At 40.1% G+C, this 27,935-nt stretch overlaps 2 protein-coding genes across 8 annotated transcripts in view; both read left to right on the forward strand.

Annotated features, from left to right (window-relative positions):
• The window catches only part of trak1a (trafficking protein, kinesin binding 1a), a 36,288-nt gene extending 22,847 nt beyond the window's left edge, over positions 1–13,441 (forward strand). For all 4 annotated transcript variants that reach the window (XM_074683151.1, XM_074683149.1, XM_074683150.1 and 1 more), the window contains 14 exons: positions 395–471; positions 2,152–2,268; positions 2,548–2,648; positions 2,968–3,076; positions 3,442–3,520; positions 3,631–3,761; positions 3,907–3,981; positions 4,247–4,384; positions 4,481–4,557; positions 4,655–4,891; positions 5,211–5,539; positions 7,744–8,214; positions 9,755–9,857; positions 11,437–13,441. In XM_074683151.1, coding sequence (XP_074539252.1) covers positions 421–471; positions 2,152–2,268; positions 2,548–2,648; positions 2,968–3,076; positions 3,442–3,520; positions 3,631–3,761; positions 3,907–3,981; positions 4,247–4,384; positions 4,481–4,557; positions 4,655–4,891; positions 5,211–5,539; positions 7,744–8,214; positions 9,755–9,857; positions 11,437–12,496 — 3,078 coding nt within the window. In that variant the 5' untranslated portion in view covers positions 395–420 and the 3' untranslated portion in view covers positions 12,497–13,441. The remainder of the gene's footprint in view (positions 1–394; positions 472–2,151; positions 2,269–2,547; positions 2,649–2,967; positions 3,077–3,441; positions 3,521–3,630; positions 3,762–3,906; positions 3,982–4,246; positions 4,385–4,480; positions 4,558–4,654; positions 4,892–5,210; positions 5,540–7,743; positions 8,215–9,754; positions 9,858–11,436) is intronic.
• A 3,714-nt stretch (positions 13,442–17,155) lies between these two features.
• LOC141801123 (solute carrier family 45 member 4-like) lies at positions 17,156–27,477 on the forward strand. 4 transcript variants are annotated; one of them, XM_074684056.1, is made up of 14 exons: positions 17,156–17,316; positions 18,450–19,024; positions 19,139–19,352; positions 21,435–21,623; positions 21,707–21,886; positions 21,982–22,652; positions 22,755–22,874; positions 22,952–23,200; positions 23,332–23,451; positions 23,603–23,702; positions 23,830–23,910; positions 24,046–24,176; positions 24,514–24,582; positions 24,805–27,477. In XM_074684056.1, exons 3-14 carry the CDS (start codon positions 19,175–19,177, stop codon positions 25,096–25,098), a joined length of 2,382 nt encoding a protein of 793 aa, XP_074540157.1. In that variant the 5' UTR covers positions 17,156–17,316; positions 18,450–19,024; positions 19,139–19,174; the 3' UTR covers positions 25,099–27,477. The 4 variants fall into 4 exon arrangements, with proteins under 4 accessions (XP_074540157.1, XP_074540158.1, XP_074540154.1 ...); XM_074684057.1 differs by having other exon boundaries at positions 19,158–19,352; XM_074684053.1 differs by having other exon boundaries at positions 18,450–19,352; positions 24,805–27,476.
• The last annotated feature ends 458 nt before the right edge of the window (positions 27,478–27,935 follow it).

The raw sequence follows: 27,935 nt of genomic DNA on the forward strand, positions 1-27,935 counted from the left end.
TGATAATGAACTAGCACTGAGGTATGATACCTCACAGTGACAACTAAAGTGTCTTATCTCTACTAATCTATGGGCAAGTAGGTCAATAAATAGTGGATAGGATGACTCTGTGTTCAACAGAGTACAGAATGTGGGTGGACTTCTCAGGAAAATCAAATGACTCGTGATCTGAGAGCAGGAAACAATTAGAAAATGTAGGACCAGGAAATTAGCCTACTTTTATTCTACTTGTTTATGAATCGCAAATCAATACCAAACATTTCCTGAATCTCAAAAGAATCTCAAATCATACATTCTTGAACTCTTTTGCAGGAGAGCTGAAATTGTATACTCATTTTGCATTATCAGATATGTTTAAGCTAATATACTTGTTTTTTTCTTCCTGTCTGTGCAGTGTTGTGTGCTGACAGAGTGGGCCAGATGACGAAGACTTACAGTGACATCGATGCTGTCACTCGACTACTAGAAGAGGTGAGGTCGTGTCAAAGCTGTGAGAGTAAAGAAACACGGAGGCTTTCAGTATTTTTAGAACACTTTGATCAAATTATATTAAAACAATCTAAAAGTCCAAACACAGAGTGCTCTAAGAGGATGGTTTTATGGAACCACAACATAAACTGGTTTCCTGCAGCTGATATTCAAATGTGAGTGATCCGCATCGGCTGCTGGGTGATAAACAGTGTCAGCAGGCTCTCTCTGCATAAACACAAACTGTGAAGCTAGAAGGGAGTCATTGTTGAAGTGCAGCCAGCAGGTCAGCGGTCTAACTACAGACTAAATACGGTAGTCTATGGTCTATGTCAGACCATAGACAAACAGATCAGTTATATTGAGAGAGACATTATTATGCTGTCCTTTATCCCAGGGAAAGGTTCATCTCCAAGGCTGACCATTCACTGATATTTACCTATCAGAGTTTTATTATATTAATCCAAATCTTTTGATCTGAAAAGGTGTTGACTTGTCTGTTACAGGCTCTCTCCCTCTTTGTAGCTGTTGCAGACAGCTACAAAGACATGCTTGACTAAAAGAAACTCAGCAATGAGGGTTTCATTTAGCTGGGTGATGCAGCGTTAATTAATCATGATTAATTTTATGTTCTGAGTGTTTATCCTCAAAGCAGGTAAAAAGAAGTTTCCCAGGAGGAGTTACTCTTGTTAAAAAAGTCAAATAAATGCGCATAATTTTCAAAGAGACCATGGATTACACAAAATCAGCTAACCTTACTTTTGTGCATACCTTCCCTTTTCTCAGAACATCGTCTTAAATATTGTATGTTATTTGGTCTGGTGTTATGAATACATGCAGTATAAAAAGGTCTTACAGAACCAGCATTACAACCATGTTTTGTTTTTTGTTTCTTTACATTACTGAGTGAAAAAAGTAAAACAATTCTAAAAGCAGACTTAAATATCTGCTGACACAAATTCAACACAAGCTGCACCTGTTCAAAAGGAAGAAGGGTGAAGTCTATACTTATTTTATCATTTTCTGTGTTTCTTTTCATTCTAAACACACACAAATTAAAGTCACAGGGTTAATACCAAAACAAAGTTATGATTATTAATCATCACATTTTTCCAGTTGCCCTTACAAATCATTCAGCTTAATCTTCAAATCCATCCTCAGTTCAGCACAAACATATCATGAACAGAAATTTGTGAAGTTGTTTTTCTATCTGTTATAAAAGCAAAGTTAATCAAGGAGAAAGGTTGTGGTGAAGGGAGGGTGAACTGCTTGTGTTGTTGCTTAGTAGTAAATAACAGTAACATTGTAAATGCAGACTCACCCAGAGCAGGAGTGCCGGGCGGTGGTTTGTACAGGTTTATAAAAGAGTTCAATAAAAGTTCATTGTTTGGAAATTTGTCGTGGCCGTTGCCTTTGTTGAGTAATGTCTGGATATTGTGTTGGGTTTCTGTCTCCCTCTTTTGTTTCATTCTTCTTTACACTTTTTGTGTAGAGTTTAGTCAGCTCTTCCTCTCGACCTGATTTACTGCCCAGCCTCCACATTTGATACTCCTACTGGAAAAACTGCATAAACAACATTTTTAATACAGACAAACTAGGAAAAAACATATTTAGCCTCATGACTGAATTAAATCAGGTTAAACCACAATAAATGAAATCATATTTCGCTTTCTGTCTGTGCAGAAAGAGCGTGACTTAGAGTTAGCAGCTCGCATCGGACAGTCACTGCTGAAGAAAAACAAAGCCCTCAGTGAGAGGAATGAACTGCTGGAGGAGCAAGTAGAGCACATACGAGAAGAGGTAAACGGCTTGTTTGTGTGTTTGTGTTTGGTGTCAAGAAATTGTCCAAATAAACAAAATTCATTTTCATTTTTTGAGACAGCCATACTGTTTATTGGAGTAACTGTACATGTGTTTGTTCTCTCAGTGAGCATCAGATCATGTTAAGGTGCATAAAACTTTGGAATCATAGATATGAAGAGCATCATAACTTTTTTTTGTCCAACCACCAGCAGCTCAGTAGCCTCAAATATCAATACTTTTCCCACTGTCTTCTTTCTCCTCCTCCTCTTCAAATAGGTGTCTCAGCTGCGTCATGATTTGTCTATGAAGGATGAACTGCTACAGTTCTACACCAACGCTGCAGAGGAAAGTGAGGGGGAGTCTGCCACCAACACACCGTAAGTCTCTTTACGTTCACCTCCTTGCCTTGTCCTCTAATGGAATATAATGCCTGGAAGTTGCACAGCAAGATCCAAGTCATATGCAAACACACACACACACACACACACACACACCCACACGCACATAAAAAAGTGCTGCTTTTAGTTACTGGTAAGAAGACGGATTATTGGTTGCCCTGTCCTAAACCTCTTCATAGCTGTCTGTGATGAATTTCTTTATGAAGACCTGAGCTTGTGTTTTTCTTACAACAGGCATTCTAAATTAATTACAACATACATATAGTGGAATCGTTGACCTTTATGTTATTGTTTACAGAGTACGTCCAAATGAAACCAGTGTGTCAACTCCAAGCCCCTTTCCTCTGGACTCCTTGCAGAAGAAACTCAAAGATTTGGAAGAGGAAAATAAATCTTTGAGATCTGAGGTACACAAAATGTTCACTCTCATATAAGCCTCCTGCAAACACAAATCATATATTCTAAATCTAACCTTTTCCAAAAGAGCAAACAGGAGGAATTATTTTACAAAAACAATAATAACAATAATTTGTTGTTGCATTACTTTTGCTCATCCACAGATGAACACTGACCACATATATTTAGACTTAACAGTGAGGACGCTAGCATATAGTTCTGACAGCCTGTTTGATTTGTTTTTTTGAAGCGTTGTTTCTTGTTTCCATGAGTATGTTTCACAGCTTCAACCCAACCCTTTAGAGGTGAATAAGTTGTAACACAATGTAAGTAATGTGTCATGTTTGTATTAGTAATGCCTTTTCTTGTGCTTCAGGCCAGTCATTTGGAGACAGAAACCATCTGCTATGAGGAGAAAGAGCAGCAACTTGTAAATGATTGTGTCAAAGAATTACGTAAGTTTGGGACTGACATTTCTTTAAAAAAGGCTGAATTTCTCTGAAGCAGTACCAATTTTGGCGTTTGAATATCTCTTTTTTTAATGAGGACTTATTTTTGTTACCAGGTAATGCCAATCATCAGATTTCCTCTCTGGCTGAGGAGCTGGCCAGGAAGAGTGAAGATGCCTCCAGACAGCAGGAGGAGATCACACACCTCCTCTCTCAGATAGTCGACCTCCAGAAGAAAGCAAAAATGGTACAAGGCCCTCAGACATGACTATGATGTATTTGTAGCATTAGTGTTGCTCATCCTTGTGTTTAGCACAGTCCAGCTGGGACTAAATACATAGAGTGCAGTGTAATTTTACACGTGTTGTCCCTTTGTCTGGGGGGGGGTGTAGTATGCTGTGGAGAATGAGGAGCTGACTCAGCATTTAGGTGCAGCCAAAGATGCCCAGCGCCAGCTCACTGCTGAGGTAAGGCCATTCACAGCCAGCTGACTGTGGCTCCATCATTTTATTTTCTGCTGTGGTAGCTTCCACCATCAAGTTATTTATAGACATAAAGCTAAAAGAGCCACTTGCCTCTGACCAAGAACTTGTTTTTGGCATGATACGATAACCACTTTGGAAGAAAAACTTTGTAATAAAGCATTATTAATGATTCATTAAAGAAAACTAAATAAACTGTTATATGGCAGCTTTCTAAAAATGCTTGAATTCTTTCTCTCCCTCCTTGCAGCTCAGAGAGTTGCAGGATAAGTACGCCGAGTGCATGGAGATGCTCCATGAGGCTCAGGAGGAGCTGAAGAACCTGAGAAACAAAACTCTCCCTCTCAGCACGCCGAGGCGTTTCCACTCTCTGGGTCTTTTCCCAATGGTGAGCAAATATTCATAACTGTGTCTTTCTGAATCAAGTGTACCATCAGCTCCAGCAGTTGTGAAAACCTTTCACATTGCAATCCTCCCACTCCAGGACTCTCTGGCAGCAGAGATCGAGGGCACCATGAGAAAGGAGCTTCAGATGGATGATCCAGACGTAGAAGAGCAGAGGTGGGAAGAGGATCATCATGAAACAGAAGTTAGAGTATTTGTGGTTTTATATTTGCTCCTCAATTTATATTTTCCTGTCATTTTTTTTTTTTTTAAGACTGCAGCCAAAGCGAGTTTTTCAGACGGTGAAAAACTTGAACCTGATGCGCCAGCGCTCATCCCTCGCCCCCTCCCCCCTCAACATCCCAGGCTCCAATCAGACATCATGTCTCACCTCAGGGCGCTCCAGCAGGGTGGGCACACCGTCCTGTAACTCCATATATGGAAGTGATTCAGGAAGTGGAGTCATCCTGGACAACAAGACCAGCAGTATCCTGGAGGGTCCAGATGATGGGTATGTACAGTCCCTTCATCTTTGATGCTCGAAGTTTTTTCTGTTCTTTGTTTATTTCTTCTCTTTTTAATTTTCTCTGGTATGGGATGCTTTAAATTTCTGTCTGTTTTTGCTAACCTAGGTGCTTGTTTAAGTGTATCTGTAGTTTCATGTAAGGATTTTAACTGCTTGGTGCCTGGAAATAACCTTGAGATCAGCTGTAGATTTTAATTACAAGTTCCTTGCTAATTTTTAAACAAAAACATCAGTAACAGAGTTAGTTTTGCTTTGAATAACTCACACTGAGATCCTACTATATCAACTATTCCATCCTCTCCAGGTCGGAGGACTCCAACAGGCACCCTCCTGGCACCCCAGGGACCCCTGGCAGCAAGGATCTGGAAGCAGCACTGCGGCGTCTGTCCCTCCGCCGTGACAACTACCTCTCAGAAAAACGCTTCTTCGAGGAGGAGAGAGAGAGAAAACTGGCATATCTGGCCAAAGAGGAGGAAAAAGGAGGAGAAGAGAACAGTGGAGGCCCCAGTACCCCAGCAGAGAGCCTGCTGTCACTGTGCTCACATCCCTCCCTTGGAAGCGTGTGGTCGGGATACTCCTTCACAGCCAGGTCTTACCTGCCGGAGAAGCTGCAGATAGTAAAGCCACTAGAAGGTGATTATTCCTCTAAGAGAAAAAAGTCTTCTAATCCCCTGTTTGATGAGAAAGAGAGAAAGAACCAGAATGTCTTGCACAGTGAAAAGGAAACTTTTCAGAGTCAAAACTATAGCTTTGCACAAAACTCTGTATTTTTATATTCTCCAAAACCCCACAGCCAGATGAGTCAGACCCTCACACAGAGGCAAGGCAAGGCCCTGCAGAACCTGCAGCAAAATCAATATCTGATTTTCCATAACCACAGTCCGCCAAAGATTTTTTTCAGTGCCTTACAGGATCTTAAGACGCTGCAGAGGAGCCCCAGTTTGTCAGAGCATAGCTCACAGCCTCATCTGGGAGCTCCTCTGGCTTTAGTTGCGGGTCTACTGCAGGTTTTGGAGCAGGAGGAGGGCAGTTTGAATCTCCAGCACTCATTTTACTTCAGACACACACAGCAGCGCTGCTGGTTTGAAATATAGATCTGCAGACATCCTAGTGTGTGCAGTGTTTCAAAAAGCCACTTATATATTGTGTAGGTTTTGCTACATACCATTTTTACAGGAAATGTGTGTGTTTTCCAATGTAGGAGAAATTTAACAAGTACAGAAACATCCTTCATGAGATAAGAGATACTTTATCACATGGCGTGCAGTGCCTTAATGTTAGCTGATCACGAGCAGTGAAAACAGTTTAGATGTCACATGCCAGCAATGCATTTATCTCTCATATACTTAAGAATGAGCACCTTACACTAGTGTGACATTCAGTTTGTGGAATCTGAAATGGCTCTATGTATGTTTTAGGGTCATTATTATTCTGTTTTTGTTCATACCCAGGCTGAGTTGAATTCTTTGTGTTTGTTAAAACATGATGCAGATGCAGTTAGATGCTAGAAATAAAAAGTAAATGATTTTTCAACATAAGGAACAGATTTAAATGTGAAAATACACATATATTTATTTGATTATTTGACTACGTAGCTTAGTAGATGTCATCACTCTAAGATGTCACCCACCTTTCACCCTGGGCATTAAATTATGAATATTGTTGATAGAGTTTTAGTCTGCTTTGTGGCACCACCTGGTGTTCAAACTTGGCTACAACACTTTTATGAAAAAGCCCTTCAGTCCTGTTGAAACCCTGAAATTAAAACACATTTTCTGAATTCATACAGCATCGCTACTGTATGAGACCTTTTACAAAGAACCCAATCAGACCCCTGTCCAACATTAAACCATCCTCCTGTCTATCTTCTTCACACCTCTTTTGTTCCCCTTGTACTTTTCCTCATTTGTCCTTGGTCTTGTCTCTGAACTTTCCTTTCTGTTCAACCTGTCTGTTCCCTTTGTTAATAATTTCTTAAATAAAATCTAACATTTTTTCTCACCTTCCCTTTCCTCTCATTCTTTTGTTTTGTCATATGAGTTTCTGTCCTGGCATCCCTCGCAGGACCCTTTTCTGTAATCGTTTGAAAACAAACATTCATCAGACTTGAAACCAGACCACTGCTGCTGCAGGGTATGGGACAGTTTTAAGGCACTGCATGAAGGAATACTGTCGAAATCAAACATTTTGTCCTTGACTGTGAATCCTGATGCTGTGAGTGCATGTGTGATATTTTGTAAAGCTGTGTTTGTGTGCATGCATGGGTCTTCCCTGCCAGTATGTAAAACATACTTTCATCTATTTTTGAAATTGTAGTAGTCAACAGACAGTAGGTCAGTGGGTCTCCATAAGGTGTAATGTTCTTCTTGGATTCAGCATTTGATACTGTAATGAACCGTAAAGCTAACACGCCATCCTGTCAGACCTTTATGATGAAGTTTAGATAGCAGTGTGGAGTTTAGTAACTGGATAAGGCAGGGTGTCTGTGGTCTTAAATTCTGTGAAAAGCCAGTAAGCAAAGCTTTGTACCTTGAATTCTAATCTGTTCATATGAAGTCTTAGCTGTTATGTAAATTCTAAAACCATTTATTGACAAGATGTTTTTGGATGTAAATATTGAAAGCTATTTGTTGATAAGTTAAGTTCATTTATGTGCCATTGAGTCACAATACAGGTACATTTATGAGGACATGTAATACTCTATTTATAATACTGACAGTTCCATGTGATGACAGTCAATTTCTTCTCACCAACATATAAACCTAACAAGTATCTTTGGCAGAGAGCAGCTTAAAACTGATTAAGTTTACATAAGTGTTTTTCTGACTTTCTTCCAGGCTCTGCCACCCTCCATGCATGGCAGCAGTTGGCTCAGCCCCACATGGGTGCTCTGCTGGATCATCGGCCTGGTGTGGTCACGAAGGGCTTCCGCAGTTTGGCACACGACCCAGAACAGGAAGACAACTGGCAGCTGGACCAACCAGAGGAGGACGAAGTGTCATGTGACTCATTTACTGGCGTGTCAGGAGGGAACTCTAACTCTGTGGATCTGCCTTGCTCTACCTCTTCACCCTTTGTCTACTGCAACAAAAATGGAGACTTTGATGGCATCAGCCAATCAGAGATATCACAGGAAGAAATGTGCCTGGCTAAAGAAGTGTTTCAAGGGAAAGATGGACATGTTGCAAATGTGCCACTTTCTTTCTCTAGTCCGTCCTCATCTCCCCTCCCCTCTTCTGAGATGAACGGGCACGTGGACCTTAAGGAGCTCCAGGCCTTACAGCCCACCACTGTGGACCACATGCCTGGTGAGGGAGCACTTAGCTGAGGTCACTAACTCGCATCCATCCTCCCTGAACCCTGGATCATAGAGATAAAGGGAGGGGCAAAGGGAAGAGAAGGGGAGGGGATAGAAAAGGCATTCACTGGACATCTCACAACCCCAATGTGACGTCCCTCCCTCCCACACCCACCCATCCCTGTGGAAGCCCCATGTGTGTACAGCCATCCAGTCCCATCAAAAAGAGTACATCTTTTGTTTATTTGTAATTTACTTTATCTTCATAATTTCCTCTCCATCCACATCTTTTTTCGCTGCCACACTTTGCTTCATTTCATCCAATCAAGCTTTGTCTCAATCTTCCCTCTCAGTGTTGAACTGCAGCACAGAATTTCATCACTCTAATATTTTGGCACAGTTAATGTCTATCTAACTTCCTCAAGCAGTCAGCACTCACACTCAGACTAGTGGGCGACGCCAGCACGTAGGTGCAAACATTTCCTGGCACTGTCCCAGTATGTGAGCACGTATGTGTATATCAGGTGTTATTAGTGCAGCTGTCCAAGTCACATGAGCACACAGAGCCCATGGCAGGCCAAAATTGGTCTTCAGTGAGTCACCTTCAGAAACGCATGGTACTATTGAATGTTAATTATGAATTACACAAAAGTGATGATATGTTGCTGTTTGTTACCAACATGCTTTCAAAATGCAAAAGATGACGAAAAAACATAAACTTAACAGTTCAAAGCTCTTAAACCATGAAAGACATCACCATTAATTCATTTCAAAAGTCCTCTTCAGGAAATGCATTATAGGACAATACTCCGTCAAAAAGTCAAGATTTCACTTTTCCATCTGTAAGTGTAACATTTAATCCACACTTCACAATGTTAAATAAGAAAAAAACAAAAATAATACCAGAGCATATAACTCCAGATAACTTTCGTACATACAAATATTATTTAGAATTAATCTTAATAAAGATGCAGTCTGTGCTGTAAGGAAACTGTAGTTTTTCCTCCCCTTAACCTTAACCACAGGATACAGTGAAAGCAGAAGTCCTGGAATGTCATTGCATTCTGAACAGAATAAATTTGACAGATACCTTGAGACAGACTGTAGATTTTGCCTTCAATACAAACATTTAAACCATAAAAAGGATATTTTTGTAATGTCCGGATTAACAGCATTTAGCAAACAATATGTTGGTGTGTAAATTAGCACCCTAAGGTTGAAAAAACTATAAACATGAAAATATCTTCTCCAAAGGCTATGCTGATGTTCTAAAAATAATTTTGGTGAAGTGATTTCTTAAAAACAATCTGAAACACAGTTCTCATAAAAAAACATGCTGTTTGCTTGTATTTTGGGTTCTCACAATACACACCCATCCTCTCTTCATCTCGTATGCTGGTGCTTTGCTTGGGGCTGATACTATGATACTATGACCACAATCTACTTTTCCTTCACTTGTTATGTACTGTGGGATTGTCTTTTGTGCTGCTTGGTACCTTTTGTCTCTGTACTCACAACCTTCTTCTCTGTTCTGTTCTCTTTTCCTTCAGTTAATTTCCCAGGGAAGTGTTTGTCCCACACCAGCTCCACATACACCTTCACCACCTGCAGGATTCTCCACCCATCTGATCAGCTGACCTCAGTGTCCCCAAGGTAAACGTCTATGTACTTCTGAACTTGCTATTACTATTGCACTGTTTTTTTTAACGTAGAAACTTCTGTGCAAGGAAATCTTTGTAAATGTATTTGTCTTTGGTGCTTAGGAGAGAGCTATGGCCAATTTTACTGTGGATGGAAAGTTTTATGCTAGTTTTATGTGGTCACAAAATCTCATCTGTGTTCTTGAAACTGTACATCATGACAGGATGGCAGATTTGTCGTATAGTATACATAGTATATGTAGTGTAATTGAAACACTTAAACAATGAAGTTCGACAAAAGGGGCAAAACCAGCAAAAACATGCAGAGACATGAACAACAACACTGGAGAAAATATACTATTACGCAAGTTTACCTCCATGCAACAGCACCTGTCTGATGTAATGCTCCTTGTCCCTGCTCTTTGATTGGCCTTTGGCAGGTCATGTGATGAGGAAGATGAAGTGGAGTTTTATCATATGGTTGTCATGGCTGGAGTAGAGCAGACCCATTAAGTGCACCTAGTGACGTGTACGTGGGTGAGGCAATGCATGAGAGTGCATCTCTAAAGGCAGTGGGTGTGTGAAGCAGAATAACATCGTAACAGTTCCCAGACACTCAGCGCAGTGTTGACATACATGTTGTTTGTTGTTTGTGATGTTTTCTGACAATATGTTGCTGGCTAACTTTAAAGAGTTTGTTGTGATAAAAATCACTGATCAAATCTAACACTGGAAACTTAAACATTATAATAGTAAAGAAGATATAGTCCCCTTCTTAAAAGGATTGTCATTCAGCAAGAGGAGCTGCCTCAGGTGTTAATCAGGGGAAGTCTTGTGATTTCATTCCTGCACTTATATCAAATATATATTTCCAGTACTCTAACTACCCTAATCTTTGTTTACAGATTACAGTCTGTGATCAAGTCATTAAAAATTACACTAGTCTCAAAACTGCTCACTGCAAAGACTAAGAGTTTAGAGGAGATCTGTTTCCTTTTCCTCTTTTATCATACTGGTTCAGACAGAAAGTTTGACTATAGACATGCTTAGTATCCCTGTTAATCTCCTCAGATTAAATATAACTTTCTAGTTACAAGACTGTAATCCAGAAAACTGTGCAGAGTTCATTTGTATGTGATGCCATATGTCTGCTTTGAATGAAGAGAGGAGCTGGTTGTGAGGGAGGGAGGTCATGAGATTTAACCTGAGTTAGCACCATTTGCTCAATGGACACTCATAAAGGGACATTTTGCTTACTGTCCTCACAGAGTAGCATTTTTGATTTCTTGGCCTTTGGTGATTAACTTCTTGTGTGGTTTAAAGTCTAACATGTCTATAAAACTTGCTCCTAATAGTGGTGTGTGGGAACATTCAATCTTAAGTTTTTATTTGTTTTTGTTTTTGATCAAGATTAATTCTTATCTAAAGCACTAAATCTATTTTGATTTGATGACTAATGTCTACTTATCTCTCTTCCTGCACCCATCACCCATGTTGTTTCTCGTGCTCTGTGCAACCTTCATCCCTTCCTCCTCCTCCTCCTCTATCATCTCTCTTGTCACCCTTTTCTCCCATTCCTCTTCCATCTACAGCTCAGCTCTCGCCTCCTGTCAGAGCAGTGCTTGCACTCGCACCTCTACCCCCACTCCCTCTCCCATTCCCTTCTCTGCCCCCCATACACCTTCCTACACCCCCTGCTGCACCCCTCGGCGCCTCTCACTCTCCCTCTCCCTAGCTGAGTCCTCCACCAATCTTAGAGACTCCACCAAGACCACCAGCACATCTCTTGGCCTGGTGCGCCTCCTGCTGGAGAACGGGATATCTGCCTCGGTGTATAATCCCTGCAGCTGGGATCGAGGCTTGGATGCCAGTGGGACCTCGACACCAGTGAGAGGAGCACCACCACAGAAAAGCAGTGACCCACCAGAGGAGACGGAACTCAGACATTATAGGAAACGCCCAGATACCCTTCTCCTGATTGAGCCCTCTACTCCACCAAACTCACCTCGATCCAAATCTGCATCGTCTGTCTCCACCCGTCCAATTTTCCAGTTCAGTCCAACAAATGATGAACCACCTTTTTATGAAACCTTCCTTGCCTCCAAGCCGGCTCGCACTATCCTGAGGGAGGTGCTGGGGGAAGCAGAGAGGGAACAATCTCATGATGAAACAGACACACTGAAGCTACGGCTCGTAGATAAACTGAAACGTTTCCGAACTCTTCCTCCTAATACTTCTTCTGTCACATCTGGGACTTCTCTCTTAGCCTCTTTTGGCTCTAATGCACTTGGAAATAGTGCACTCGGTGGAGGGCTTCCAGGCCTGAATGCGGGGCTGAGAAGGAATCGAAGCTATCCTGCCATGGTGGGAGCCAGTATGGCTATGAAAGACCCAGGAGGTCCCCCCAGTACAGAAGTACTCATACCACATACAATGCAAGCCCCACAAACCCAAGAAGCAGTGCACACACAGGAAGTGAGCAAAATACAGACAAATCACACTCTGGCCAAAAGGGTCATACGTATCCCACAAACACTACATGCCCTGGAAACAGTCACACCACAGACGATAGTTCAGAGACACACACAGCCAAACTGCAGACTGTGGCATTCAACAAGCAGTGATGAAAGTGACGATGAAACTAGAACTTAACAGGAGATATTCAGCGTGCCCGCCCCCATCCTCGATTGTCATACACAAACAGCGTGATCACACATATGTTCATCATACCAAAACGTTCTGCAAGTATACAGCCACCCTTCAGATACAGGAAAACCTCAGCTTAACATACAGACCAACATCTGTCTGATCAACATAATCTGAATGAAACGAGGATGAATGAACTACAAACGGCTGACACTGTTACACTGTGTTATACTCATTTACTGTCAGACAGACTGATGATAACAGAGTATGTTGCCTTCCTCAGTGTCTATTTTAATTGTATGTTGTACAAGTTGTATATGCAATATATTGTGTCATATATGGTCAAATATTAAAAGCCCAATCTGTTGAAAGTTCTGCAGAGCTTTCATGTAACCCCTTTTATTTGTCTCATCCCTCCTCTCAACTGAAATGAGTACTAATGAAAAAAAGCAACACATGGATTAGAAATGTACTGCATTGGTCCAAACATAGGATGGATTTTCCCCCTCTAACTATTTATAAATAAATGTAGCATTCTTGTCTTAACACTGTTGATTAGTAAGTATCTACAGAGGTACTAAAACAAGGAAATTCTAACAAAAAGCTGATAACAAGATGTTTTTATACATGGTTTGTCTAATCTTCATTTTGTGTTCATTGAGGGACTATTTGAGGAAGAGGAAGTATCTCCAACAAAAGTAAAGCCATCTTTTCAAAATATTTTACATGTTAACCAAAATGTGCTTAACGCTGATCCAACCTAAATTATTTGTCATTTTTTAGCAACTAATGTCTGTATTGTGAATTTTTTTATGTACTCTGGGAATATATAATCCTATATTTGGACCACTGTGTAAACTTTAAGCCTTTAGAGTGTTGTATTTTCTCAATGACTCCACTGGAGATGCAAGTGATGATGTTGGCATTAGAGATTATTTTCTACAAACCCTCAAATTTTTTGTTTGTAAGTTTTCCATTGTTTTAAAAACAAAAACAAGAAAGACAAAAAAACAGACTGTGGCTTTAACGTGTCATCCCGCTGTGACTTACTGTACTCATGTGCCTAAAACAGATAACTTAATGAGTATGTTTTACAATGCTTTATTTCGTTTTTGATCATTTTAATGCAGTAGAAGTTAATGGGGATAATTGTGCAAACTCACAAATTTACATCAGCAATGCTTGGGGATGCATACCCTTCAGTTTCAGTCAGCGGTGTCGATCATAATGACTGATCCAAACTATGCCCCGACACATGTATATCTGGGGCAGCAGCAACACACAACTAGTGTCTCAGTTTGATTAACTTAAAAACAAGGTGTTACATCGTACTTCAGAAAAAATAGTTCCTGGAGATGTAAATTTAAGATGTAATATCTGCTAAATTTTCAGTTCATCCCCAGGCTTTCACTTGAAACCAAAGTTAGACCTAAATGAAGAGTAGCTGGGACCATAACATAAAGCTGAAGCATGTCAGCGTACAATATTTTAAGTTGCAACACACTGAATCAATATATTTTATTTATTCTTTTTGAAATAAAGTGTGGATGGGGAAAAATGCAATACTAATGGTTGAGTAATGTGTGTTTAAATGAATGTAATGGCTTCAGGAGTGACTTTAAAAATCCAAATGTTGATTTTAAAACAGGAGACGTAGCTTTTGGCACAGATTTTCACTTAAGTTTGCCGTAACACTGACCCACTCCTGAACTTCAGGACATTTATTTCACATCTTGAACATTTAGCATAGAATTAACTTGGCCTAATTCAAAAATAGAAGGAAAAAGTAGTGATTTGCCTAATCTCATACAACATTGTGATCTCATACGCCTTCCTGGTTTTGGTGCCACTGGTCTGACTGTCAGTGAATAAATGAAGGAAACAGCTGGTTCTGCTGCTGGCAGTGGTTTGTGAAAATGTTTTATGATAAAAGAGTTCAAAATGATGGTGTTATCAAATCGGCAGTTATTTAAAAAAAAAAAAAAAAAAAAAAGAATATATGTTAAATAAATATTCAGATTGTTAGAAGTCCACATTAAACTGAATGTCGAAACTGAAACTGAAACTGCTATGTTTGTTTAAGTGAAGGACTCTTAGAGATTGTATTTCTATTTTGAATTATTACACTGATGGCTTTTTTTTTTTTTTTTTTTTTTTTGGCTTCATGAAACCTTTGCATTCATGTCGGTTACAAAGTCAGCTGTCTGCAAGCCTACAGCACACCAATCCAATTAAATTACTACACACCTCTGGAGATAAAAACAATCACAGCATTTTACTGTATTTAAGAACAAAACCAAGTGCTAAGCCCAAGGCCACAAGGAGTTTGTGTGTTTTTGTGTGTGTGCTTATTTTTCTGCCAGCTGAATCATTTGAATGTAAGTCATTGCAGTAATACTGCTGTAGGTTCATGTATTTATGTACAAGATGTTGATTTATATCTATCAGTTTGTGTTGACTACAGAAGAACAGCTGTTATTACATTATAAATGTATGCATCATATAGTCATGCTAACCTTTTCTTATTTTAAAGAGAAGCTGTAACAGTTGAGCAACAAACCAGGAGACTCAGCAGTTTATTTTGAATAAAGAGGGAAAAAGCTTTTCTGTTCAGGGACTGAAGTTCTATTCTACAGAACAGGTCGGACTGTCAATAAAGACTTATTCATAAAGACTCATTTATTGTCTTTCTTCCATGCAAAACAATGCTTTGATCACTTTTAATTGAATTTTCTGCTGATTTTATTTCATATTTTTTTGTCCTGATAAGTCACAGATGGTCTTGGGTCTCAATGAAATGTTTGAAATCAACATCAAATCACAAGGAAAGTATACCGGTTTGGTCACACTAGACTTGCAACACAGAATGGAAACATTTTTTTTCTTATAGCTCTAAAGGTAAAAACTATCTTTACATTGTCTGGTTCTCCTCTAAATATGTTCACTGTCACCCCCTTGTGGTCTTTGAAACTATTGTAGATGTGCTGCAAGCTCTGATTTTCACTTTCCTTCACCAGTAGGCATGTCCAAAGTCAGGCTTTGGAGGAAATTGAGGACCATTTTCATATGGCCCTCAGCTGTCATCAGTGTATCAATTATCGCACTGAAACCAATTATGTTCCTAATTATGTACACACTTATATTTTCTGTCAAGTCTTACAAACTACAGTTGGACTGAGCATAGGCTACTTGCAAAAAGCTAAGGCCCTGTTCATTCTGCAGAAATGCAGAACTCGTACAGTTCATGTCTTTAAAGGAATGTATTTATCATAATGTGAATAGGGGTTCTATTGACACCAAGAGTTAAAAAAAGGAAAAACACATTTCATGACACAGAAGGATTAAAGTTAAAAAATGGAGAGTTAAAATAGATCAGAAAGCAGAAATATTTGGGGCTAAAATATTGTTTGCAGGTGAAAATAGTCATCATGTAAAAAAAAAAAAAAAAAAAAACGGGACACCTTTTCCCCATGTTGCCCCCTAATGGAGAACATTTTTCTTGGGAAGAAGCAGAGTTTGCTGATGTTTATGCAGCACAAATTACTGCAGAAAATTAACCACCGCATCTGTTATCAAGACACAATTGAGGGACAGGTGAGGTTTGAAATTCACAAGTCTGTAATGGTGGGACAAATATGGTTGACTACACTTAGTGACTGATTATGTTTTAGGAAATCAATAAAAAAAATAGTTAACAAGTAGATTCATCATTCATATGTTACTTTCACAGTTTATAAGTAGCCAGCAAGAGCTGCTAGCTCTTTGTCAATTTCACAAAATCAAATGTGGCTCTCTTTGAAAAAAGCTGGAGACATGCAGACCCTATACCTGGTTTTGAGAAAACCCACTGGGGACACGCTTAAGGACCTGACAGAGGCCCCTTCGGAGTATTGGAGCTCTTGGGCTACGTCCTAGGGAGTTTAGGCCCAATTGGAAAAAGGCCCAAAAAAGGTCGTCCTGCCCTGCCAAAATGGCCAGCAAAATTTTTTTTAAGGAAAGTTTTGAGAAAACCTACTGGGGACACTCTCAGAGACCATACAGGGCTCCCTATTGGGGTAAGTTACATCATGGGCAAGTGCTTCCCAAATCTACTTACCCCTTATAAGCTCTCTCTTCCTTTGTCTAGGAGATACTTTTTCTGTCTGCCAAGTGCATACATTTTGCTCACAACATACTTACAACTAAAATCCACTGCCCGTTGACTGTGGAAAGCAATACACAACACTTCTTTCTTAAGGATAAAGCTAATAAATATATTTATTAGCTGGCCCCCTAAAATTATATTTACATACTGATGTAATGTAAAGCTGCAACAGGCTGTTTCCCAAAGAAAAGTTTTATATTTACAATACTTAAGGGTTGATAATACAAACTCATAATTGGTGCCGCAGGTTTTGAAAATAAATCTTAAATAATTGTGTCCGGAACCTACAAAAACGTAACATGTTGCATCAATTAATAGTTTAATCGACATAATTGTTAATGAATATATATGTTTATATTAATAGCATCATTCCCGGAGGATGTACGCGATACCTGGTAGTTAACCAGCATTATCTGTCAACGTGAATTACTGGCAGTAATATCCCTACCACCTCTGTTGGTAAAGAGAGTGGTGACGTGATTTACGTCTCTTTGACCACGCCTCGCTTTGTTACTGTGGAAACCAATGAGATTGATGAGCACAGTGAACCAGATGGTTACTCAGTTAGCTGGCAATGGTTAGCCAAACTGCTAACCCAAAGCGACAGTATGTGTTGTTACGGAGTAAAAGTCAGCGTGAGGCGGAACCGCTTCAACCTCACCTCAGCTGAGTAAATTCACAGGTATGTTCTTTTGTTCTGTCTTTAAGATAAGCCGCATGTCTTAGCTTGACACCGTTAGCTGCATAATTTATTAGCTCAACAACTCGTTATCGTAACACCATCCTCGATTGAAACCGCGGTCAATGTACAGTTGTCGTGAATGTGTATAGTGTCAGGTGTGTCACCTTCTTATATTACTCTTCTTTAATTTATTAGTTTCCTCACTGTACAACAGGTAGGAAGTAAAGCCCAGGTAAGTTACCATGGGCTGAGCTGCCCCATGAGAGAAACATGTCCTAACTGGCTCCTGACACATTCCAGTCAGAAACACGTAATTTCAGCTCCTTTGAGTTGAGGAGGTTAAATCAAGATGAGCAAAGCAACTACTCACAGGAACAAGTTTCCCCGCACCTCTGTAATTTTTAATGACAGGAAGTTGCACTGAAATGTCTGCAGAGTATGATAGGCGTTATCAAGATAAGAGTTTTTGTATAAACATTAACTAATTTTAAGAGTTGACTCTTGGCTGATGTGATTGTTCACATATTGTGAGAGAATAGAAAGTGGCATAAAGAAATGAAAAAGATAATTAAAAGTAAAATTGTGCTTTATTTTTTATTTGTTTTTTTTTTTCTTACTTTCTGTGGTCACAAACATGGTAGATAAAGGTATGGGTGTTTCACTAGTCAAAAGATGAACACCTAAAGGTTTTATTTATTTATTTATTTATTTATTTTTACATCTCACAGCTAACTATTATGGAGACATTAAGTCTTTGAAAATTGCTCACGTTAGCATCATAAAAAGAATACTTTGACTTTTTCATTGAGACAAATCTCGCATAGCTTGTGTGTGAAAGACATGCTCGATTACTGAGCTCCATCAACTTGTTATTTGATGTTAATTAACAATATAAAAAATCCTTAACCTGAGACAATAATTGTTTCATTTCACATTTGCTAACTCCAGGAAGACTTTTGCCCTTTGACCCTCACCTTGTAAGAAATGAATAAACTGTATTAGAGCGACCTAAAAGTGTGAAAGTGTGAACACAGAATCAGGAAAACAATTGTAAAATGCTGTTAGTGAGACGCGTATACCTACTGGTCTTATTTCTGACTTCATTTATAACTGCTGTAATGTTTATTTTGCAGGCTGCTGCGTGACTTACTGGGTTTCTGCCAACACGGTATTCACATGCTTTGACCCTGACTTGCACAGAAGCTCCTTTACATGTGCGCACGCATACACAGACCTCTACTGACCCACACGTTCATCTTGCACAACCCAAGTTCTTCATTTACAGACAGAAACCCCACAGCAAATACATTCTCAGACCTGTTTTACTTAACTACAAACATAGCCACTGCAAACAAGCCTGACACGCATCACCACCCCCTTCTCCCTCTTCATTTTACCCTTCCTCCCTCCCTCCTGCTCTCTACATACCTCTGGAGCTGCGCACAATGCAATCTGCTCCTCCTTTATTTTGAATTTGTGCAAGCAACATTGAGGAGCACCATTGCATTTCCACTGGGCTTTGGAACCATGCCCAGTATTCCAGTTTGATATCCACGTGATGCAATGTATGGAATACAAGGACTCCAACTTTTTGGATTTTAACAATGACAACTGTTGCAAACATCAGAAATTCTTTGACTTTGAACTCAGGAAATTATGACCAGCTGAGAAGTTCCCTGGTTCATCTGTCTGGATATCTTCTTCCAAAGTAAGTGATCAGGATGAAAAACATGGATATTACACATTCTCACCAGCTCTTCTTTCATACAAGGAAACACTAATATAAACCAACCATCAAGCAATATAAATGGTTCCTCTTAAGTCAAACCAGACTGTAATAGGTAAAGAAGCAGAAGAGATGGAAGCTTCTGGTCTTCCAGAGAAGATGAAACCCATTGAAGAAGAGGAGGAGGAGGAAGGGCAAGGTGTGAGAATCCCCCTGCATCGCTGGGTAATGCATGGAGCGGTGATGTTTGGACGCGAGTTCTGCTATGCAATGGAGACTGCTCTGGTGACACCAGTGCTGCTGCAGATAGGTAAGGAGACATGTTACAGTCTTACAGAAATAGATACATTCTTGCTCTTCTCTCAAACAAATCTTCATTGTTTCTATTAAGTCATAAATCTTGCAGGACTTGGATTCCCATTTTTACTCAAAGCATACATTGAGTGTATAACTGTACCATTATTTGTCTTGCTTGGATATTTTCGGCAGTATTCTGCTGGATTGTGTTGAGAAATACAAGAAACTGTGACACATTCAGCCATGAGCACCTTCTCTTATAATCCAGTAATAAAGGTAGTTGTCTCTACTGTGTGACCCCTTCAGGGGAAAGGGATGCCCACCGGTTGCAGAACTAACATTGACTTCACGTGGATTTGACTGTAACTGCATTAGCCAGAGTGAAACTGTCGATTTCAGGGAGCTGCACCCCTGTGTTGTGTAACCTGTGTGCCCAGGAGTAGTCAGCGGGGGTCTATGCAGTGAAATGTAAGGTTTGCCACCATAGCAGAAACTGAACAATGGCATTTTTCACTGGCTAGGTATGACAAGAATGTAATGCACAGCACATTTCAGTCTCTGTGTCTCCCCCCAACAATCACAATATTGTAAGAAAGATGATATTCAGGATATGCACATGTCACTAAAGCATCGCTGCCATGCCAGCAGACTCTGTGAAAAGCATTGAATTACTTCAGAGTAGATATTGGTTTTCATTTTATGTTTGGAAACCTAAGGTGTGAACTGGTCGTAAATCTTGGTATGAGAGTAATGATGGACAGTACACTGTTGTGCCATAAGTTGGTTCAATGAGGAAGATGAACAGAGCTTTTTTCTTATCTTACTAGTATTTGTTTAAAGAGACTCGCCCATGAAAAAAAAATAATAAACACAGGTGTTTGACAGACAAAAGAGAATCCATACACTTTTTCTTTACTTCTGTGTCTTGTATTCAGTTTTGCTGAGTGAGAAGATCACCTTCAGGAACATTAACATGTAAAGCCTGAATGAAGAGCTACCAGTTTGCACAGTTTCATTATGAGCCTCAGGGTTTTCATCACTATAGTCAACACTGTAATAACACATGCTGTACATGCAGTACCATTCATCTCTTGCACTTGGAAGTGCATGTGCACCCCTGTTCAGTGTTTGTGATAATCATAAAAGAGAGCCACCTATTACAAAACAGATTTGAGAAGTGAACTAGAAGTGGAAAAGTCCTTTGTGGTTGATAAAGTCATGCTGAAGAGTTGCTGGATGCCTACTGGCCTCAACAAAGAAAGACTCTGCAGCAAAGGAAAAGAGAAAGGAAGGGAGATAATTTTCCTGCCACGAGTAAGTCCTGTACTGGTATGTTGACATAAAGGAGAGGAAAGGCAAGAGTAGAGCAAGGCAGTGTGGGTAACATGTTGTTCCCGTGAGAACCAGCCAGCTCATCTGGCCAGCGTCTTTATAAGGGGTGGAAAGTGAGGATAATGCTATCTTCAAAAAGCACTGTTTTTATTTTTAACGTACAGCTGTGTCTCTCTCATAAATTTAGATATGTTTTAGGTAGGTCAGTGAATTTACAAACCACTACGATACTGGTGTTGAAATGACTTTAAGAATGATTGTTTCCTGTTTCATAGCATGTTAAAGCCTTGTTCTGTCTTATCAGAGTGCCAGCAGGAGGCAATTTCAACACCTTCCTGACTGATTGTAGCGTACTTCTGTCTAAACTGTTGTAACAGGTCAACTGAGTTTCTCATATTTTCCTGCCACTGTGAAAAAAGCTGTTGGTAAAGGAAGCTGTTTCAGAGCAACAGTAATTCTTTAACTATGCATGCAAGAGCTGTCACGTGTTCTGCTTTCTCAAAGGAAAATTTCAGTGTGAACAAAAACAAAGAGAAGCTTTTCTGACTCAGTACAAGCTACCCCTGTGGGTTCCTGAATGACTATGTAAAAGGTTTCTCAAGGAAAGTTTTCCTCTGCATGTCACAGGTTTGATTCCTGCTTCCCTATTTGTAATGAATATCATTAGAATAAAACTTGCTATGTATGGTAAAGTATAAATGTTTATTGCTGGAATTTACCTTATGGTAAATTCTGCACTTTTTTTGTCAATTTGTCATCACAGGTCTTCCAGAGCAATATTACAGTTTAACATGGTTCCTTAGTCCTATCCTGGGTCTCCTCTTAACCCCTCTAATTGGTTCAGCCAGCGACCGCTGTACTTTGCGGTGGGGCCGTAGAAGACCATTCATCTTGGCCCTGTGTGTTGGTGTGCTGCTGGGAGTTGCTTTGTTTTTAAATGGATCATTGATTGGTGAGTAGAATGTTAAAAAAAATAAAAGTTCTTTTTTATTGTTTATCTTTCATTAATCCCATATATTCGTGGGGCTCTGTCAGGCCTTTCAGTTGGTGACAGCCCCGGCAGTCAGCCAATCGGCATAGTCCTCACTGTACTGGGAGTGGTAGTTCTGGATTTTGCTGCTGATGCATCAGAGGGACCAATCAGAGCGTACCTTCTTGATGTTGCGGACACCGAGGAGCAAGATATGGCCCTGAATATTCATGCTTTCTCTGCCGGTAAGGCAAGCACGCACCAACACAAACCAATACACAGAAAAGAAAGTCTTTGTTTTATTGACCACATGTTTTTGTGTCTCCATTTGTGATTGCAGGGCTTGGAGGAGCTGTGGGCTACATGCTGGGAGGTCTAGACTGGACTGGGACAGCACTTGGCCAAGCATTTAAATCTCAAGAACAGGTCCTCTTTATGTTTGCAGCCATTATTTTCATCATCTCTGTCATACTGCACATGGTCAGTATCCCAGAGCAACCTTTAGTTCCATCGGACAAGCCTAAAGTCCCAGGAAACGGAGAGTCCACCAGCCAGTTGTCTTTTAGGCCCGTCAGCCGCACACCACCTTTTCTTGACGTGATTGCAGAGGAGGATGGGTCTGCTCAAGGTCCGTCCAGAGAGGACAACGAATCAGATAGTGAGGATGATGAAAGGGACTTTCTTACTGTGGAGCGAGTACGGAGTAAGAGTGATTCAGTCCTAGCCATGCCAGATGCTACGATTGAGTTGGATCCAGACCTCGACCCAGATAGACATCTTTTCCTGCCAGAGACTCACCACTTTATAGCAGAGGCACAGGGAGACCTGGATGATGCTTTCAAACCGTCTGACCACAGTATCGGGTCCTCATCTCCTGCTGGTGGACCACCGCTGATAACTGACAGAATAGCAATCCCAGAGTCTGCAAATTCAGCTAGCCTTGACCTTAAGGGTTCAACAAACAGTCGTCCTTCTCTCCTTCCGGTCAGAACAGATTCAGCAGACTTACAGGTGAATTTATATTTGTTTTCTAAGATACACTTACAATGTGCAAGTTATACAGCTCCTCCCTTTTGTTTTTCCATGTGAACATTTGTCTGTCTCTTGACTCAGCAGGTTAAAGCTGCCAATGGTGTTGATGCAATTAAAAGGAATGCCTCAAACAGGCTGGTGTCACGCTCCTCCAACTGCTCTGTGTCATCAAGGCCGCACCCTCACACCTTCTACAGACAGGTACATTGGATTCACTTTATTGGATCACTTTCTGAAAAAAAGAATTCCCTGACACGGGTATTTTTTGGCCTCTCCAGCCCTCCTTCACTTTCTCCTACTACGGACGAGTAGGATCTCAACGCTATCGACTGCGACGGACAGCCCCTTCGAGTCCCCAGCCAATCACTTCCTCTCGCAGTCTGAATGATCTGACCGACCTTCAGCGGTCTGCAGATAGACGGGAGTTGCAGCTGTCAGTTAGCAGTCTGTCATCTGAGGGCTCCAGCATGGAGGGAGGAGCAGGCGGGGGTACAACTGTTCGGCTGCTTTGGTTATCCATGTTAAAGGTTAATGTGTAATTTTTCCCTTACTGCCCATCTACCACATTGCAACACTGATAATTCTGCTGACAAAAATAAGATCTCGATAGTTATACTTCATGTCGATTGCTGAGCCTGTCTTTCTTCCCTATTCACAGATGCCAAGGCAGCTGTGGAGGTTGTGCTTGTGTCATCTCATTACATGGTTCTCTATTATAGCTGAGGCTGTGTTTTATACTGATTTCATGGGACAAGTCATCTACCATGGAGACCCAAAGGTTTACATTACTTGCATACACCAAGTGGTCTTATTGTTCAAGGACAATCAAGCCAATTGACGTAGTTTTACAATCATCAACATGACAGTCCCAGTTGTGTAGTGTGTTTGTGAGGGAAAGTAAAGTAAACCTGCTGTTTCACTTTTTCCAGGCACCATCCAATTCCACAGAGCTCCAAAACTATCACAGAGGAGTGCAAATGGGCTGCTGGGGGTTGGTGGTCTATGCTGCTACTGCTGCCGCCTGCTCTGGTATAAGGCACTATCTCACACTTGAGTTCCTGATTTACAAACAGTGGATCAGTTAAACAACTACACTGCTTGCCTCCATGTTTCTACACTGTCTCCAATAATAATGTTCTCTGCCGTCTTTGCTCAGCCATCCTTCAGAAGTCCCTGGATAATTTTGATCTGAGCATTAAAGTTATCTACATTGTTGGAACTCTGGGATTCTCAATTGGTAAGTTTCCACAATAGACCGAACAGATGATCATGACAGAACCATGTACTGAAAATTTTGGAGCAGTTATATGTACCTAACCTCAGAATGACAGGTGCTATATTTTTTTAAATGGCTTTTTCCCTCCCATCCTAGGAACAGCTGTTATGGCAATCTTCCCTAACGTTTACACTGCCATGATAATGATCAGCGGCATGGGCATCATATCCATGAGCATCTCCTACTGTCCTTATGCTTTACTAGGGCAGTACCATGAAATCAAAGAGGTAAATACACACATCCACGCATACTACACAGTGCCTCACTTTATGTAAGAACATGTCATTGTGGGAGTCGCACCTGTATAATATAACCATGTACTTCAGTACTTCTGGAGAGGCTTTATAATATTTGAGCTATCTATTTATGTCATCTATTAAAGTAAGTGTGATGCTTGTTCTCTAACCCGTCTGAAACTATGTTTGTTTTAACCGACCCTCTATCCAAACACTGAAGAGAGCTGTAGGAATAGTCAACACAGTAGAAGCTCTTTAAATTCAACCTCAAATGTTTGACATTTGATGTAATGTACAGTTTAAGTACACCAATGTCCCCTCTTCTCAGTACATTCACCACAGTCCAGCAAACACTAGAAGAGGCTTTGGTATTGACTGCGCCATTTTATCCTGCCAGGTGAGTATTCGTATTTTTTCCCTGTTAGAGAATTGACACAGACCGTAATTTCTAAACTCAAACTATTTAAGCACTGTCCTTTGCCTTTGAGATATTTAGAGCCACAGGGGGCTCTACTAATAAGTATTATTGTTTTTAACATTATTCTCCTTGAAAGTTGTTCCGTGTGGGCTATCACAAAGTATGATTTGTTGAATGATTATTTTTTTGTTTGGCAAACAGGTGTATATCAGCCAGATTTTGGTTGCATCAGCCCTTGGCGCTGTGGTAGAAGCAGTTGGCAGTGTGCGCGTCATTCCTGCAGTGGCCTCTGGGGGCTCCTTCCTTGGCTTCCTGACTGCCTGTTTCCTGGTCATTTATCCTGATGTGGAGCCAAGCAGCTCCAAGCAGGACCCTGTCTTGGATGGTGTGCCTTCAGATACACATGGAGAAAGGACCAGTGAGCAGCGGCTTGCTCTGCTGAACCTGACAGATAGAGATAGTTTAAAGAAGACAGACAATCATTCTATTGCCTGAGCATGAATGTGCCACAGCTTGTTGGGATTATCCAGATGCATCTGCTGTCCAAATCTGGCAGTCTGTGCCTTTCTGAAGTAGAGAAAACAAAGTAAGTGGGAAAGCAGGGCAGAACGCTAACCACCCTGGAGGACAGGACTGGCAAAAGCTCAGTTTTGTACATGTGTTTACTACCTCAACCTTGGGAAAAAAATAATGTCTGAATAGACTGAGAGAAGTGAGCCATAAAACAACAAAGAGCCACATGATGCTGAATTGAAACAAAGTTAGCTTAGACTACTGAAACAAATGTACGCTTTAATTTCAGAGAGAAACTGAGAAGCACACAGAGCACTTTCTGTCTCACATCTGATCAGTACTGTAACCCTGAGGTTGTTGAAATGATGTCAGCTGAGATATTTTACCTCAGCTGCTCCACAACTGTGTATTTGACAATCATACAGTACAGTGCAAAGGGATTCTTTTTATGTCTCCATACCTGTAGGCTAGATACAGATGTAAGTGTGTGTCCCGAGTTGTTGATGCAATAACTCGATACATGTGGTTTTAGAAAAGCCAGTCATTTTAAAACCACAGGTAAACCTTTTGTAATACACAAAAAAAACACTTCTCAAAAATGTCATACACTTTTAAAGTTCATATGAAAAATGTTGAAACATGTTAACCAGGTTATTTGTGCTGTAAAATGCACTGTTAAGAGTGATTTTTTTTCACTTAACTACTGAAACCCAGAATACATTATCTTCTTAAACACTACGACATCAGAAAAGATTATAATGATGTTAAAGCTCCTGTTGGGAACTTTTGACGCCTCCTGTGACATAACAGAATCTGTTATCCCTTTGTTGACGACATGTCAAGGTTTTTTATTATTATTATTAATATTATTATTAGAATCTCACTAGACAGATGCATGACTGAGCAGGATTTTTTGCTGTGGTAGATTTGAAAAGAAGCAGTTTTGGTCACGGCTGGCTTTTACCGTCTGCCAGCTGTGTCTTATATTGAAAAGACTTTATAGAAATGGTTGATCTTTCTGCTGATGCTCTGATTTGCTTTTGAAAATTATGTCAGAGCATCAGTATTAAAGTCAGTCAGTTTTTTCAATTAGCTAAAAGCTTCTGGTGGTAGCTTTAAGTAACAAAGGGAACAATTTGATACTGCCAGATTCCTGTCATATTTATCCTCAGGTTTGATGCATATAACTGCTAAATGACAAATCTGAGAATTTAAGTGTAAATAATTGGTGATTACTGTAGAAATTCAACTTAAAATGATATTGGGTTTGAGTGTGACTTGTAAAACAGGATGTTCAGTTTGCTTTCTAGATTGATTTTAAAATTTATTCTGAAACCGACATTCCATATTTATTCTCATTCAGGAGTCTTGTCTTTTCATACTGCTATGTTTCTGTCTACCTCAGAAAAACAAACACAGGAACCAGAGAAACTGTTGATGATTACTTTGACCACTGAGTAGGTTGCAAGATAATGTTCGCCTCACTGAAACAATAGCAGGATCAGACACCCCCTGCAGCACACAGTGTATTAAGCTAAAGCCTAGTCTAAAGAAAAGCATAGTGCCCCTGTCCTTGAGTTTAAATTTCCTGATCATCTTTTCTAATGAGAACACTATTTCTGTAACCATAAAGTCAGATTTGCTGCAAAAGAGTGGAGGAGAAGATTGACTAATCTATGCAAACTTGAATACTATTAGGTTGTTGGTGTGTTACAAGCAAACGCAATAGAAAGTGGGATGCGGCTTCTGTTCAGGTCAGATGAGACATTAGTCAGAAGTTGTGAAAATGTTGCACAAAATTGTATTTTTACTCAGCATGATTCACGACGATGACATGACTGAGAAAAAGATGTCTTTAGTCTAAGACTCTCTACCACTCCACACCCTCGAGAGACCAGAAAGGTCTTCACATCATTTCACAGCCTGATTAAATAGCAGCAATAAAGAAACATCATCATGCTGTGGAGTTCTCCATCACTTGTTGAAAGGAAAGTGATAAGAGAACTAAATAAAAGTTATGCAAAGATGACTAATTTATATGTAAATAATTTACAGATTATGCTTGGGTGTGTCATTGTGTTTTTTTTATATATTGTTCTTGACCTTTAGAATGTGCCTTTTGCAGCACTGGTTTACCAAAATCATTTTGGTTTTCTTCTGACTTGACTCTTATTGTAGTCACTGTTTTGGTTTGGAGGTCAATCACTGGCATGTTTTTAGTGATGTGTGGTTCTTTGCAGTTGTTCAGTGTTTATGCAAGAGAACCAGGTATTTTGTACCAGTTATTTGAAAAAAGAAAAAGAAAACTTATTTACTTGTGTCCCTGGTTTGTTTTGTTCCTTTTTGTTGGGGTGGGAAGTCACCGCACCCGTGGTCCCAATTATCTGGAGCTCTGACACACAACTCTTAATAAACAGATAAAGTAATATCAAATATTTCCTGCAATTTACAATCAAAGTAATATTTTGACAAGTCCTTTACGTATCTATTGGGGGAAGAAGGTTAGCCACATACCTTGAATTCATCAAAGAATACCATTAACACTGGGAAACCACTCAAAAAACAAATTCCCAGATTTACAAAAGACGGGAATCCTTTACAGTTTATAACTAAAATTAAGGAAGTAAAGCAACTTTAGTTTTAAGGTGCTTGTACAATTTTGTAGTCAGTCAACCAGCCCCACCTTGAGGCCAGAATGAACTCTTACAACAGTTATTTTTCGATTTGACTCATACGTTTCCAAGATTGATTTTGATTTCTAAGTCAGCATCTAACCAGAAAGCCTCAATCCGAATCAATTTAAAAGCGTTAGGCCTATT

The sequence above is a fragment of the Halichoeres trimaculatus genome, unplaced genomic scaffold, assembly GCF_033239565.1.
Source record: "Halichoeres trimaculatus isolate MK-OKI-2021-1 unplaced genomic scaffold, fHalTri1.1 fHalTri1_scaffold_12, whole genome shotgun sequence".
Lineage (NCBI taxonomy): Eukaryota > Metazoa > Chordata > Actinopteri > Labriformes > Labridae > Halichoeres > Halichoeres trimaculatus.